Genomic DNA, 14,237 nt, shown 5'->3' with positions numbered 1-14,237 from the left:
GCTAAAAACCACTAGATATCCTCTAAAATACCAAGTTTAGGTAGGTTTCATTTCGATCTGTGATAGAAGTAGTTGAATATTAGGGTTACAATATGATAAGCTGGACTGGATGCAAAATTTTTATTCCTTGAGTGTATTGAAGTCATGCAGCTGCCCATTGATTATGGTGGTCAGAGCACCCACTGAGGGATCCTTCAAGAGAAAATGTGATGATTGTTTAGGGATCTGTGACAATTAGTGATAACGGTTTACTGATACCTCTTTTACTTCTGATCATTTCATGTACCTATACCCCTGCTGGTTGCGTCGGTAATCCATAGCGTCTCGTTCATGTCCACATGAAACATCCAACTGGTTTACTGATCGTTAATTTCTGTGCGGACCACAATAAAAGCCATATTTTTCATCACCAAGAGTACTCTGCTAACACCAATAGTCACATTATACAGGATGAACAATTACCTTTTTCTGGTAAATAAAATTTACCAGTTAAAATCTTTAAAGAAATAATACATATTCTTTCAACTTTACTCTCGATGGAAAAAGAAATGTTTGAGGCTTATATTCAAAGGCATACTAAGATACATCCAGTCAATAAGGTTTGACATTCAAATTGTCTTTTCATCAAGCACTTCAGGGTCAAACAGGTAAGCGCTGCGTTTGATGGATTTTCGAGAGGTGTTGGCTTTGGCAAAGAAAAAGCAGTCTAGACATGATGATGAGGTAGCCCTCGCCCTATTCATTTTTGTAATTTTAAGGTTAAACGTATCGAAGAACAGGCAAAACAACGTGAACTTGAGAAGAAAAGGCAAATGGAGATTGCGAACAAATTGAACCGCAAGTTTACAAAACCTAACCTTATAACCAACAATAATGTAAAGGTCCAGAATCATAGTAACGCTAGTACGTCTCTTTCTTCGACAAGCACAGTCAAGGCTTCCACAGTAAGATCTAAAACATCCGGTCCAGACACAAATACAGTGTGCAAACCTGAGAAATCAACAGTCCATAAAGATGCAAAAGATGAAAACGTTAAAGCAGCCAACAAGTCATTACAAAACACCGTTTTATCATGTCCCACAAAGTCTAACTCCAAGAAAAATGGCGAAATGCAGTCAAAGCCCAACCGCCTTTCTTTCGCAGAAATGATGGAACTGGCTAAAAAAAATGTTCACCAAACTTCAGATAGAAAAAGACCGTTTGATGATCTTATTCCTTGTGCTGTTGATTCGAAGTATCGAAAGTTAGACTCTAATTTCATTGATAGTTCTAAGCCTGCAAGTACCACTTCAAGAGACGTTACTAAAACTAAGTCACAGTTATCATCAAACTTATCAGAATCTTTGAAGGCTTCTCAAGAGGTAGAGTTACCAAAGATTTCGCATTCTGTTGATTCGAACGGCTTTCGTAAAACTGGCTACAAAAGTGTAATGGAAAAAGTTGTTCAACATCTTGAAAAAAGCCACCGGGTTCCCTATGATTTGCAACAGAAGAATAATAACTCTAGTCAACGTACTACCTGTGTAAGCCATTCTGCAACGTTACAAGAGATCAACGCGAAATCCCCAAAGCCACCCAAGACATCGAAAGTTCATCTCCCCAAAGAAAGTAGACCACCACCTAAAAAACCCATCAATTCAAAGTTGGTTTCTATTAACATGAGCAATAAAAAGAAATCAGTAGTTTCGCAACCTCCCAAAACGTCAGTTTCCCAAGATTTTGGTAATGTAAAATTTCCTTTATCTAAAAGTATCCCTACGTCAAATAAGGACGGCATCAAGAACCTTAACAAGAATAGTAATAGCATTAAACAAAAATCGAAAGAATATCCTCAGTCTAAGAATGTCGATAACAGAACCCAAGGAAGAGGTATAGCTGCACAGTTAGGCGTTAGCTTTCAGTCCAAAAATAGCGCCAACATGTCTGTTTCTGATTCTGCTGAAGAGGATGAATATATGAGTGATGATAGTTTCATAGATGATAGTGAAGCACTGCAATCAAAGGAGTACGCCCGAGTCGTTCGTGACATTCATCGTGCTCTGAAGTTTGACCCCCGGAAGTACAAGGACGTCAATCCGTATGAAGATCTACGTTGTATGGAGGCGAAATACTGTGATATAGAAAAAGAAGAACGTCGGAGGTAAGCTGTTACCTGTGTAGAGTTTTTGCGTAAAGTAGTTTGTATTCCATAGTTATAAGCAAACAAAGTTAACAACGACCTTTCTGATAGCAGCCACATATATCCGTCATGAACTCATATCGTTACCATTATCTATAGATTTACCGACAGAGGTGATGGCTACGGGTTTTCAGAATAAAGACCGAAGTTTGAGAAAATGATTGGTCAAAAAGCATGTACTATTTTACTTATTGCTGACTGCTTTGGCTCGAAGCTTAGGGCCTCCACCTTCACTTAGTTGTCAGGCTTGGCTATAATGGTGAACCTACGAAAGCATATTGGCTGAAACACTTTCTACCTAAGGTCGTACCGTGGCAGGTGGTTAGGTTGAACGGTGGCAAAGTCAAAAGCAGCAAGCTAGGGACAGAGAGTAAACATGTCAAAAAGATATACAGAAAGGTTGTTTGTGACAAGCCCAAATTATTTTTGATTGAGATCATGAACCGATTGATGTTAGACCACCACAATTGAAAACCTGGAAGCACTGGACGGCCGTTTCGTCTTATTGTGGGACTCCTCAGCAGTGCGCATCCACGACCCCGCTCGCGGGATTCGAGCCCAGGGCCTTCGGTCTCGTGCGCGAACGCTTAACCGACTGGACCACTGAGCCGGCATCCAATGGTGATAGTTTCTAACATCAACCAATTCACGAAATTGCGCGACCAACTTCCGTTGTACTGAGGTAGATACCTGTCTCTACCCGACAAGGATTAGCTCCACTGGTCACGGCTTCTCACTAGAACTCCGAGAATTCCCTCACGAAGCTAGTCACTAGTGAGCACATGTTGATTACTAGTATAGGGGTTGTGGAGATTGTTAAGTTTTTGGGCTCTATGATCACCCTCTCAGTTATTTAAAACCACTGATAACCTGGTTTTCTTTTGAGGTGCTTCATGAAAAAGTATTCTTAAATGCTACTAACGGTATTGGAGACTTTATGCCTTTTATTCCACGAATTTATTGGAGTCATATTTAAAATGGCTATTCTTATTTACTATGCCTGATGCTACGACTACTTTGGTATTCATCTTAATAACCCCATATCACTGCTGATGTACGGCAACTTGGACCGCTGCACATGTCAGGTATTACTTTGATTACCACTAACCGTGTGTTCGGGCGCAGAGACGATAATCCAATCGGTGTCACTATCTTGAAACATCGACTTCGGTGGCTTGAACATGTTCTACGAATGTCGTCCCAGAGAATTCCTCGTCGTGCATTATTTGCCGACGCCGGGAGTGGTTGGAAAAAGCGGAAAGGTGGTCAGTGTATGACATGATGTCGTGGTATGTAAGAAAGCTGCAAAGGGCTGGCTTCTGTTGGTCCTTCTCGACTTCCTACCTGGGGTCTTAGAGATGGTGCAACACAGTGGCTAGAGACGTTATCAGATATGGCTCAGAATAGAAGCCAGTGGTGATCCTGCTGTAACCTTCCTTTACTTTCTTCGTAAAAAGTGACCGTAACTTCTTTCTGGTTGTACGTTTCTGTTTCCATCATTATTATTATTTCACTACCATATGTTAATTTGTGATCGTTATTGTTCTTTTCTTTTTACGCGCACGCTACTTTCTTTTTCTCTTCCCATTCTCATTATTATTGTGTGGCGCATATGTATCTGGTGCCTCCTTGTACCAATATTTATGTGTTCAAATAAATAGATAAAAACCGATTTAAGTTATATAGTTGAGCATCAATTATTCTCTATAAATATCCAGAGTATTCCATCGCTGTAAACTGTTCTGTACCTTATTCATTTACGTATTATAGTTGACTCATTGTATTCCCAACACTATGTCCACTTAAGTGTACACGCCTTCGTACAATATCTTGCATTGTTTTTTTCCTTTATCAAGATTATCAGCTAGTGAGTTAGCGACAAGTACATGCAATTTGTGATCAATTCGTATCTCTAAAATCACTATGAATAAATTCTTAATGACCGTCATTACACAGGATCGAAAAACCAGAAACTTACTACCCAAATTTTATTCCATCGAACGTATTCTTGATCAGCCATCGTTATCATATCTATGGTTTACACGTTACCTGGAGAAAGACTTTTTATATTGAGCATATCAACGACATTGTCTTACTGTGCGATGGTACACAAGCTATTCAGATCGCACTTATACTTGTTACCCCTCACGGAACAGACTGCCAACCAGGGATCTCCAACTAACTCTGTACTGCTCTTTTCCAGTTGTTGCCAAGTGCTATTCATTTTTCTGATGTCTCCCCCTAATCCTTGCTCCATATGTTCTTCGATTTGTTTGCTTTCCGTTTCGGCTTAGAATTTTAATTTGGGGCTTGATTTATCTCTAGAGTCTCTTCGTAATCTCCTCAACTAGTAACTGGTATGCAGTAGGTAGGTAGTAGTAGTCCTTGAAATCTCAACCCTGTACAGTAGAACTCTTTCAGTGTTTGCATTGAAAATTCTGACTTCAGTTTTAGCTAACAGTTCTTTCAAGTTTCAAATATTCTTCGATTTTAGGAATTCTGTTGTTTCATCAATTTGTGCCTTCATATTTACATCAGATCCCCCTTGTTTGTCAATAATACTACCCATGAATGTGAAATCTTTCACCTCTTACAGTGCTTTATCGGCAAGTGCGATTCGGTTGGTGCTCGTTGTATTATATTGCAGGATCTTGCATTTGCTCTTGTAAATGTTGAGGTTTCTGTTAGATTGTCCGCCTTCACCTGCATTTGTTACTATGTATAGAATAGAAGGGTTTTTAGTGGATTGCTGTCGAGATACTTCTCAAAGCTTTGTATATCACTCGTCGTTATGACCGTTATAAAATAACTCCCAACGGTGCATAAATTTCAGAGGATAATTCAAAGCGTTGACTACAGTTTATTTTTGTACAGTGCGAACTACTTAGCCACAAGCACATAAAATGAATGCGAACGAATTATGGATCGAATGTATATATATATATATATATATATATATATATATATATTCATTTATTTGTTTTTAAAAAGTATATGTTCTTGATTTTTGTAGTGCACGTTTGGCAGCTCTAGAAGATAATGAAGAACTGATTCGTGATATGATGAGACGAAAGGAGAAAATGGCGAAAAAAAGGCAGCAATTTCTAGGCGATGATAATGATTGATTTTGCGTTATTTTTTTCTAATTCAGGTTTACCGTTGTCTTTCTATTAAATATGCGTGTTATTTCTGTTGTACAACTGTAATTTCTTGTCTGTTAAACACCAGAAAAATTGTTTGTTTAAAATGTTATTTCATCGTTTTTACCCAACAAGGTAGCAATAATATATATGACATTGTATGTTGGTAAATCGTTATGAGTTTTCATAAAATTCAATCGTACCAACAGAGAGTGAAAGAAATCTTAATAAGAAAAGAATTATTAACGTTAAATAAGCGAAATATCACTCGTAAACTAACTCATGGTGCACCTGTGACTTTTCAAGTCATTTTTTTAAATATTACCGACAGTTAATTGTTTATCATACTTCAGATCGCGCTAAAAGTTTTCAAATAAATGAATCTACTGGTCGCTGACTTCAGTATATCTAATCATGCATAATAATAATAATAAACAGAAGTATTCGGATTCGGTATGTTAACTAGTGATTCCCAGGATTGTTAAGTTTGTACTCTAGTAATAATGTATGGACTAGTATTCAAGTCAAAGAAATCCGTGAGCACATTTGAAGGTATTCTTTTGTGTAATTTGAATCAGGTGATGAATAATATACAAAAGAATTAATAATTGCCATAACAATTCGTTGAGCTATTCAATTTTTATACTTTATGGCATACCTTGATTGACGAAGACTGACTTCATTGAGTTACGTCGATATTTTTCTTTAAAGAATTGAAAGAAAGAAGTCATTCGAAGATTAGTGAATATTTTCGATTCTAGCGGTTCAGTGTAATTGATTAGCCTGGACATAATTCCTATCGAAAGGGATACCAGCTGAAAAGTTCATTGGAAGGACCAAAATTATATTCAACAGGCCAAAAGGAAGATTAGTATGCCCAGTTATGTGAGCGTGACGGTCTTATGAATTCATAGGTACTGGCCATTCCTAATGTTGGTGAGTTTGGGTAAACAATCCGACATTTTTCCAGTTGTATACGACGAAGTAATTAGGCTGTCTTGTGTTATTTAACAAATCTCACAACATGTCGACTGTTTTTATAGTTTAGCTCTACATAAATCATCGATAAGAACTCAACACTAATTATGTAGGAATCAAATACTGCTTTTTACTTATGAATTGTTGGGACTTAAAATATCAGTGAGATTTCTTTAGTATGATAGTACATCTAGCAAGAATAGGTTGATCGAACAATTTGTACACGACAACACTTCAGAGACAATAGTCATAAACAAACAAGAAGAGAGAATGGGACTTTCTAACAGTCAATAATACGCAGTGTAGAAAGTGACATGTGCATCGATTGATGTCACAACATTACCAAAACGAGATTATCACGACAAATCCCCAAGTAGTGTCAATGGTATCATTAGTAGTAAAGATCAGGTATGGAAAAAGGGAAAAACAGTATGAGAAAATTTCGGAATCAAGCGAAAAACAAAGTGTACGCATCTGTGTCACTCGCAAACGGTCCTAAGCTATGTCGTTCAACGTATTTAACCACCAGTTACACTATTCGAGTGGACCCGGACCAGATAATCTGCGCCTACCTATACGGCTCAAACTAAAAGTCAATGATTTCATGAATTTATACCACCTCATGGTGTGCCATATCCTAGCAAAACTTTCGTTCTACAAAGGGAAAGAAATCCATAAACATGGTGCGTATAGTATTGTACCCCAATAGGGACTGATAACCATTGAGTGACACTGTGAAGGATAATAATATCCAAACATGAAAGACCACACTATTGCTATAGCAGCCTCAACTAATTCGGATTAATCCAGAAAAATCTCTTCTCCAGTACTTTGGATTTTCTTATGTAGTAAAGTATACCTCGTCAACAAAGCGACATTATTGCTTATTGAATTTATAATAGTGTAAAGTGGTGAAATCTGTTGACGATTACAAAACAAAAATTAAAATCCCAACAGAATTATTCTCAACTGAATATATATATATATATCAGTAAGAGTTTATCTCCCGTTCTTTTTGTTATGCAGGAATGAAGTTGATCAGTAGATGTATCCTAAGCCAACTACCTTGATACTGCCATTGAGTCATAAGTCTAAATAAATTAACGTTTTGGCTGGCAATAGAGTTCAGCTGACAAGTCTCAAATAGAACTAAATTACCTTTCTGTATTCCAATGACAGCCACAAACTAACCGAAATAAATTTACATTTCAATTATACAATCAATATAACATGACTGTGAATAATTTATAAGACAACAAGCCGTTACTTAAGAATTTCATTCAAAGCCATAATACAGTTAGCGAGGTTGGATTTTTGACAGTCGTTTCACATTCAATTCAGATATTTAAATTTTCTAGTACTACATCAGTATTAATTAACTGATATCATCATGAATAAACAAAAAAAATTAGGCGTTAGTTAGAATTTTACTAATAAAGTAATATATTTGTACTATCTCAATGGATTAACTTTTAATTTCTGAAGTTTCACAACCTAGTTTAATTTGCTTGTGCAGGGACAAAATTAATAAATAAAGGAATTAAAATTAACACTAATTCAAATAGTGAAAAGAAACAAAGCAGAATAGTTAGTTGGATTAATATAACAAATGTTATTATGTTAACGTACTAATCGACTAAAAGTAGGTCTTTTTTAAAATCAATGTCATAATAGTAAGACGTTTAGAGGTGATGTTTCATTGGTTGCTTTATGAAGTTTATTTTCATACTGAAAGAATTATTTGCTATCTTATAGTTGAAGTGACCCGAATGAGAATCTGATTAAGATATGATATTAAGAAATACAAATAATAGTACGCAAAACTGAATAGTAGTATGCAAATAGAAAATGCTGTAAAAATGATAATCGAAACAAGATTTATTATAAGAACCGACTGATTTAAAATCATATACATAGAGCGGCATAATAATAGTAAATGTCATGTGGTAAATGTTGCTTGAAAGTTACTTTTGAGTAGTCCCCAAAGTAGAGTTCACACAATTCGTAAACATTCATCTGCGTATTCGCGCCAAAAATGTAAAGAAAACTTAAAATGCAATGGTATTTTTCGGAAATAATTCATGCCAATAGTCCCACCTAGTAAAAGGTGGTCTAATGCGTACACAACAATATTATATTCTTCAATCAGATTCCAGGGCCAATAAAGCAGAACAGAGAATAATATAAGTAAGCATTTATTTTCACGTTGAAAAAGTAACGGAAGTACCAACTGATTTACAAGTGATAAGAATAAACAATAGATATCAAATGTACAACACTACACAACAAAGAGAAGATTTGGTATTCGATTGTGGTTACGAGTTATTAAATTTACTTGTCACTATAGTTTATATAGTCTAGGTTGAGTTTTTTGTACACAAAGGACAACTGTAAAATGTTAGATTAGAGATCAAATTCGTGAGGAAATTATACATCCAGCCATTCCGGTACCTTATCAATCAACTGTTGCTTTATAAAATGTAGTATTTATTTCCACATTTGTATTGACGCTTTTATTATATAAGTTGAAGCGTACATCTCAGGTTATTTGTATTGTACAAACAACATACGAATTAATTCTCCACTTCACTATCACTTTTACTGAGAAATAGTTAATGAAAATAAAGGTAAGTATTAATAGTATCGTAACTATGTTTTTTTCATGTTTACCTTATTATAAATACTTCTTATATTCATACTATAAGTATCCATTACAAACAAATTTTGAAAATTTCTGGTATATAATCGCATGAAATTCAAACTTATTTTACTGTTGAGAGTATAGAGTAGAAATTTCACACTAACTAGTATTGTCACTTTACATTATAAAACAGAAAAGAACATTTAAATCGCCATCTTAGCAGATATGTATATAATTATTTTGCAGGGAATAACTTCCAAAGTTCCACATTTTCATTTGTTTAACCCGTCTCAAGAATGCTGTTTGTTCAGAGTATCTTGTAATATGGATAGAGTTGAAAATCGATGACCATAGAGAGTGGAATGGTTTAGCGCGTTGATCACTTCACTTATCTCGGATGCGTTATTAGTCACAGTAAGTAGGCTTTTGCTCATATCTCTACAAGAATAAAAAAGGCTTTTCTAGCTTCTGTTAACAAACGGTTTAGTCTAGATGTCTATCCACAAGCTAAGGACTAATTAGGACTCACTACCTAATAGTATGCTCTTTATTACTGTGTGACTTCGAAAAATGGACTATGAAATAAGACGTCATTAGGTTGTAAGTATTTGATTCTAGGTGTCTTCGATGCATTTCTCACAAATAGTGAAACCACTAAGTAAGTAATACTGAGGTAAGTGCACGATGCTATGTAAGTCTATTATTAAAGATATCGTCCATAGATCATAGCGGTTATGATGTTTTACCGTTCCCTAACTACCTTTATGGTTAGAGATGAACAGATCTTGACATGGCATAAATCCATGAAGTCAGTAAGTGGTTCTGGGAGTAATATACTTCCTGGTAGAAGCCCATACCATACTCGTAATCAATTGTTGGAGACATTAGGTGACGTGGTCACAGTGAAGTCGTTTAATTCATTTGCTCTTTTCCTCTGAACCCCGAATTAAAAGCAAGTTCAAATTTTCATTTTTCGATGCTTTACAATTAAACCATCTAGCTCAGAGAACATAATATCGACAAAAACCTTTAAATGAGTTGAAAATCGTATTGATTTTTTTTTAGAAATTATTTCAAAAAAATAATACATTTCGGTGATTGAGGTAAGTGATAAATCTGTTTCGTTTCTTTTTGGACGAATAGATATACGTTAGTCTACTAAGCACGTAACCAATAAATATTCATTCACCTTTTATAATTGTCGTTAATATTAATGTCGGATCAAGTTTTATGTTATACGAAGGAAAAAAACAAGACGCACTCATTTAATAAATACCATTTATAGGTAAATAAAACCAATAACTTAATAACTAATGCATTTATTGTATAGAAGGTATATTATGTATTAGTTGACTTCCTGGATTGATATGTAGTTTGTTCGATTAAAATTACTCTCGAAAACCAAATTATTGATTTAAAACCCAGCAAATATACACAATTTACAAGAAGGGATATTTTTGTTTGATAAGATAGTCCAATTCAAATAATTAAAATAAATATGGATTTAATAGTCATTTATGAAATACGAGAATTGAAGTTCAATGGGTCATTTATTAGAAAATAAAATTTAAACCTAGATATCAAGTTCACTTATCACTCACTATATATGTAAATATAATTCTGAACAAAATTTAGTAAACTCCTTTATATGAAATTGTTAACTGTAACGATAAGTGAAAGATAAAAAATACTGAGGTGCATGCTACTTATGTCTGCCAACATAAGTAGTATGTAATACCAATAAGAAGTGGAAAACCTGGCAGCAGAAGGCTAAGAAGATGGATTTGAAAAGAATAAAAGGGTAAATATAAAGAAATTGTAGACTGGAAGAATCATACAGAATTTGAAAGCCAAATGATGGAGATTCGCAAATGAGGTATTCAGTATATGGTACTTATATCTTACCAAGAGATTCTGTTATTTCGTATTTAAGTATAATCGGTACTCCCCCTAATGTTCTCATTCATTACAATACCACTACGATTATCGTAAATTTTGAAACATAAAAACTAACCACTGCGTCTATCACTAATTTTTAGTGTTTATTTTTCTCTATGGTCAGTTTCTGTCAGCATCTGCGCTTCGTGGTCATGCCTATTGTTTAGAAGATGACTATATTTAGATGGTGGCTAGTAGTGAAATCCAAGAAGTGTACTGGTCCTAATTAACTGCCGATGTTTACGACTGAAATGCTGATATTCCAACCAAACATGCATCTGAGATTTCACTAGTACGAAATTTCTAAGATATAATTTGCTACTACATAAGTAAACTTGAATGTTTTCTACTGAGAAATATATACCTCGGTATTCAATTAAGCTCTCATTAATAAGAAAAAAATCAGCTTACATAAATAAGAACTTTAATATATAAAGACATTTTACATGAGACTATGTCAAGAAAATATCGAAAGATAACAAACTATTGTGGATAAAGATGTTGGTTTAAAATATGAATGAAAAAAACAAATGCATTAATTAGTTATGCTTACCTAATGATTTCGTTATAACTCTCGGTTTTCCTCATTTACATGTATGGGACGTTAATTTGCCTTAGAAGAATATCTACACAAGATAAACTCCCAGTATCTGTTCTACAGGATTTCAAGACAACTCAGATCAAGAACACATGATTAGCCTGAATAGAACGTAGGTGTATTTCCACACCACAAAACCGACAACAATCACAGTAATAATAATGGTAAGAGAATATATAGCTCATCTTGTACCTGTCAGTCTATCTACTAGTGTGACTAAGCAAACAGCCAATCATTATCTTCTCGCCCATACATCAGATTTGTTGTATAGTAATCTTCTGTCTACATAATTATATCAAACTTCTAGTGGTTATTTCATCTGACTCAGATTTGGATGGACGTATGAAAATGCTATAAATATAAATTTTCCATTTCACTTTGTATATTACACCCAGGTTAACCCCATTTATGTGACGGCAGTAATACGAAGCTGAATTAGGGATGTGTTGAATATCATTAAGTGCACGGCCATTTTTGTATGTTTTTAATCAATTTTTTTCATCCTGTTTTCCAATATCTTTTATTCTATTTCGTCCAACTGAATTCGTTATAATTGGTCATTTATTTCTTAAAATTGATATAAAATGTCGGTACTTGTCGACAGAGCACATTTTCTTCAAATTATGGACAATAGTAACGTACAAACTCTGTTGTTTCTCACGTTGTCACAGAAACTGATAACGTATTCTTGAATACAGTGTATCTCGTAGCGTTCCAATCACTTGAAGCGTCATCAGAACTTATGAAAGAGCTACGTACTGCCATTATGCGGTGATTCTCATTTCCATAGAGATTGGAAGCCTCATATTAAGTTTGTATGTTGGAGAAATGGCCGTAGAACACCTAGCCGTTCCTCACAGCCGATTAGACGGAGGTAATTTGATTAATGTCATTATATTTTTCGTGAAGGAATTTCATGAACACCCAATGTCCGGCCTTCATCTTTTGTAATTTTATTGAAGGTTACTGATCATTTATAAATGACATTAAAGAATTCACATAATGATTTGGTCAGGCTGAGCACCCACAAAACATTTGCTGTTGACACTACGTGCAAAAATGTTATGCCCACTTCACAAGCACAATAACCGATTTACATGACTGCTTACACAGACAAGTATTTTTGTCATAATTACAAACTGCTCAACTACAAAGACTGTACAATATACAGGTAAAAACAATTTATGCTTTTAATGGATTAATAAAATAATGCAATTACAATTTTGAGTTTATGACACCATTTTTAAAGCGAAACTAAACAACTCTTTATCAAGAATTACTGCTTGCAAAATAACCCAATCATAAATATTATTTGTTTCTTTCTGAGAAATTATTACCATTTTTAGATAGCGTAAAGGTTGCTTCATTCACCGGTCTTTTACGGTTAGCGTGATTTATACATGACCTATTCATTATTTTATCATGATGATTTATTAATATGTTGGCACGCATATGACGTTTATTAAAATAACATACCATGTGTTAAAAACAAATGGAAATACTTAGATGATAATTTGTTTATTAATTGTGTATTAGACATTTGACTACCTTTCAACTTCAGCAATCACTATTATCAACTATTAAATAGAGTTATCAGTTTTTCCAAAACTTTCTTTTAGTGATATACATATAATTTCTCTTGTCACGATAACTAACTGTGGTGTGTGCTACATATATTGACATAAGTAGTAGATAATGTTAGTAGTAAACAGAATGTCTGACAAGAGGATCGAACAGTAAAGAATGGAAACAGAATGCAATTTGTATGAAAATGCAAGAACAATGAAGTCTGAGTCATTATGCGACAATTGATGGACATTTTACAAATTACGTATTTACTATTTGATTGTTAAATTTTATTAACAAGTCCTGTAATTTTGTGTCGAGTACATTCGATTGTCCCCACCCGTGTTCTGTTCACTTCATAACGACTTCAGTTTCATCTCTACTTGATCGAAAAGATTTTTATCCCGACATACATTCACTGACAGGAGTATAGTAGGGCAGTGAAAAAGAGTTGGTGTCTTTTTTTTTCGTAAGTTGGAATTTTTATCAAAACTCGGAAGGAACAGTCAAACAGAATTATTTATTCAAAATAAAATTCAAATGTACAAATGCAAATTCCCACATCCAATCAAAGCACTTGATGCTATTTCGATTTGAACTAATCAGATTACAAAGATGAACAGTTTACGACCAATTAAAAAATTATTAAAGGTAACAAAATGTTTGTTCATTATCACTTGAGCACACACCTTCAAAAACAAGTTCACCAATCACCAGTTCCTAAATTTTTTAATCACACCCTAAAAATTCTAATAAATGGGTGGTAGGAAATCGCAAAGGCCATGCAATTAATGTCAACCTGAACTTGTTTCAAGCATCGTTTATTCAGACAGACATTCAGAATGAAAAGCAGGAAAGAGAAGCGAGGGCAAGTGAACTAACTCGTTTTGATCAAATGTGACTAATTATATAAAGCCAGATAAAAATAAGCTACAGATATGTGATGAATAGGGTAAGCAATACACACAAATAGGCTCATATAAAAATGGTCAATGTTAATAAGCGAATAATTGGGTTGACATTAAGTGACCGGCCTATATGATTCCTTACCACCCCTTTTAAAAAAATTGTGGGGTGTGAATGAAAAATTTAGGTATCGTTGATTGGTGGACTTGTTTTGCAAGTGTGTGCTCAAGTGATAATGAACAAACATTTTGTTACCTTTAATAATTTTGTGATTGGTCGTAAACTGTTCAT

General features: G+C 34.5%; 1 protein-coding gene across 2 annotated transcripts; it reads left to right on the top strand.

The window, feature by feature from the left end:
• Nucleotides 1-630: 630 nt before the first annotated feature.
• On the top strand, nucleotides 631-5,736 carry MS3_00005446 (uncharacterized protein). Of its 2 annotated transcripts, XM_051213514.1 has the most exons (3): nucleotides 631-723; nucleotides 759-2,140; nucleotides 5,193-5,736. In XM_051213514.1, the coding sequence occupies exons 1-3, from the start codon at nucleotides 664-666 to the stop codon at nucleotides 5,302-5,304; spliced, it is 1,554 nt and encodes a 517-aa protein (XP_051069502.1). In that variant the 5' UTR covers nucleotides 631-663; the 3' UTR covers nucleotides 5,305-5,736. The 2 variants fall into 2 exon arrangements, with proteins under 2 accessions (XP_051069502.1, XP_051069503.1); XM_051213515.1 differs by having other exon boundaries at nucleotides 631-837; nucleotides 882-5,736.
• Nucleotides 5,737-14,237: the final 8,501 nt, after the last annotated feature.

The sequence above is a fragment of the Schistosoma haematobium genome, chromosome 3, assembly GCF_000699445.3.
Source record: "Schistosoma haematobium chromosome 3, whole genome shotgun sequence".
Lineage (NCBI taxonomy): Eukaryota > Metazoa > Platyhelminthes > Trematoda > Strigeidida > Schistosomatidae > Schistosoma > Schistosoma haematobium.
Note: the sequence above shows the minus strand (reverse complement) of the source record. Positions and strands in the feature narration are given on the sequence as shown.

Bases quoted from the DNA above. Each gene is read 5' to 3' on its own strand.
- MS3_00005446 (XM_051213514.1), top strand. From the start codon at position 664: ATGGATTTTCGAGAGGTGTTGGCTTTGGCAAAGAAAAAGCAGTCTAGA. The intron at 724-758 runs GTAGCCCTCGCC...TGTAATTTTAAG, and splicing joins AGTCTAGACATGATGATGAG to GTTAAACGTATCGAAGAACA. The intron at 2,141-5,192 runs GTAAGCTGTTAC...TGATTTTTGTAG, and splicing joins GAAAAAGAAGAACGTCGGAG to TGCACGTTTGGCAGCTCTAG.